The sequence below is a fragment of the Sinocyclocheilus grahami genome, unplaced genomic scaffold, assembly GCF_001515645.1.
Source record: "Sinocyclocheilus grahami isolate Dianchi unplaced genomic scaffold, SAMN03320097.WGS_v1.1 scaffold315.1, whole genome shotgun sequence".
NCBI classification, from domain to species: Eukaryota; Metazoa; Chordata; class Actinopteri; order Cypriniformes; family Cyprinidae; genus Sinocyclocheilus; species Sinocyclocheilus grahami.
Window position 1 is genome coordinate 653123 of NW_015505494.1, and position 1127 is coordinate 654249.

Here is a 1127-nt window from a genome sequence, read left to right on the forward strand (position 1 = left end):
ATTTGGTATAACTACCTCCCAGAACTGTCTTTCACGATTAAGTTCCCACACATCAGGTACTGCCAAACGCAAGATAACATGAGTGTTTGTCACTATGTTTCGCCTGCGCGCTTTGAAGCACAAGTAATTTATTAAATTACTTCCATTTGTATTATGTCAGTTTCCCAGGAAATTATGTTGTTCCCACCAGATTGAATTTGTACTTTATTTGCAAATATTCCACATTTTCACATAAGTTAAATTCACAAATTTGGATGAAAAAAGCTGTGTATTATCCCTGTCGGCATCTGTAGGCTTAGTTCAGCGCTTGTTTTTGCAAATTAAATATGATGCATTTGCTGGATCTTGGAATGTCTGAAAAGTGACATATTGGAATCTGGTGATTGTCATGGTTTGTCTATGTCTGTTGGTGACAGCCCAGCGTTTAGCAACATTGTGGTATCTCTAATTAAAAGACACATAGAACAGCAATTCGAACACTTGCTAAAGAACTACTGAATTGCCTCTTTAAATTGTTCTCTGAGTTTCTCTTACTCTTCTGCAGGATGCGGAAGTCAGGGGAGTCCTGGATCTCCTGGCCCTCTCGAAACCACTGAACCTGCAGAGGAAGACTACCTCTCACCCGGCACTCCAGAACCACCACCTGACCTTCAGATGCCTGCGCGTCCTGCAACATCTACAGAGCAAGAGAACCGCAGGTTAACACTGCAAATACAGAGTGAGAGACTTAAACAAAGGGAAAGAGAACAGACAGATGAATGGAAAAACTGAAGAGACAGATGAAAAGGTGTACAAGCACTAATTCTGCTCTTTCTTCAGCACCTCTTTCATTCACAAGTACATACTCTTTCAGACTGACGACATAACAGACATAGAGGCAAGAAGCTGTCAGCAACCCATAAAAGTAAAAAGGCGAAGAGTAGTTTGTATATACATGTGCGTGTGAGTTGCCTTCTGTTGTGTGTTCGTTCTCTTTGAAGCTTTGTGTAAGTGTGTGTAGCATGCTTGTGGTTACACGTGACGTGTTAAAGGTTTATTTAAAGTTCAAGTCAAGAAGTATGTCTATACAATCCAGCCATTTTATTTGTGTGCCTGTTTGTTTAGGACTATGATGATGACACGAAACC

General features: G+C 40.6%; 1 protein-coding gene across 1 annotated transcript in view; it reads right to left on the bottom strand.

Moving 5' to 3' along the window:
* Nucleotides 1–1051, bottom strand: part of LOC107601921 (palladin-like) — a 9773-nt gene extending 8722 nt beyond the window's left edge. The window contains exon 1 of the mRNA XM_016294282.1: nucleotides 535–1051. Coding sequence (XP_016149768.1) covers nucleotides 535–676 — 142 coding nt within the window. The 5' untranslated portion in view covers nucleotides 677–1051. The remainder of the gene's footprint in view (nucleotides 1–534) is intronic.
* Nucleotides 1052–1127: the final 76 nt, after the last annotated feature.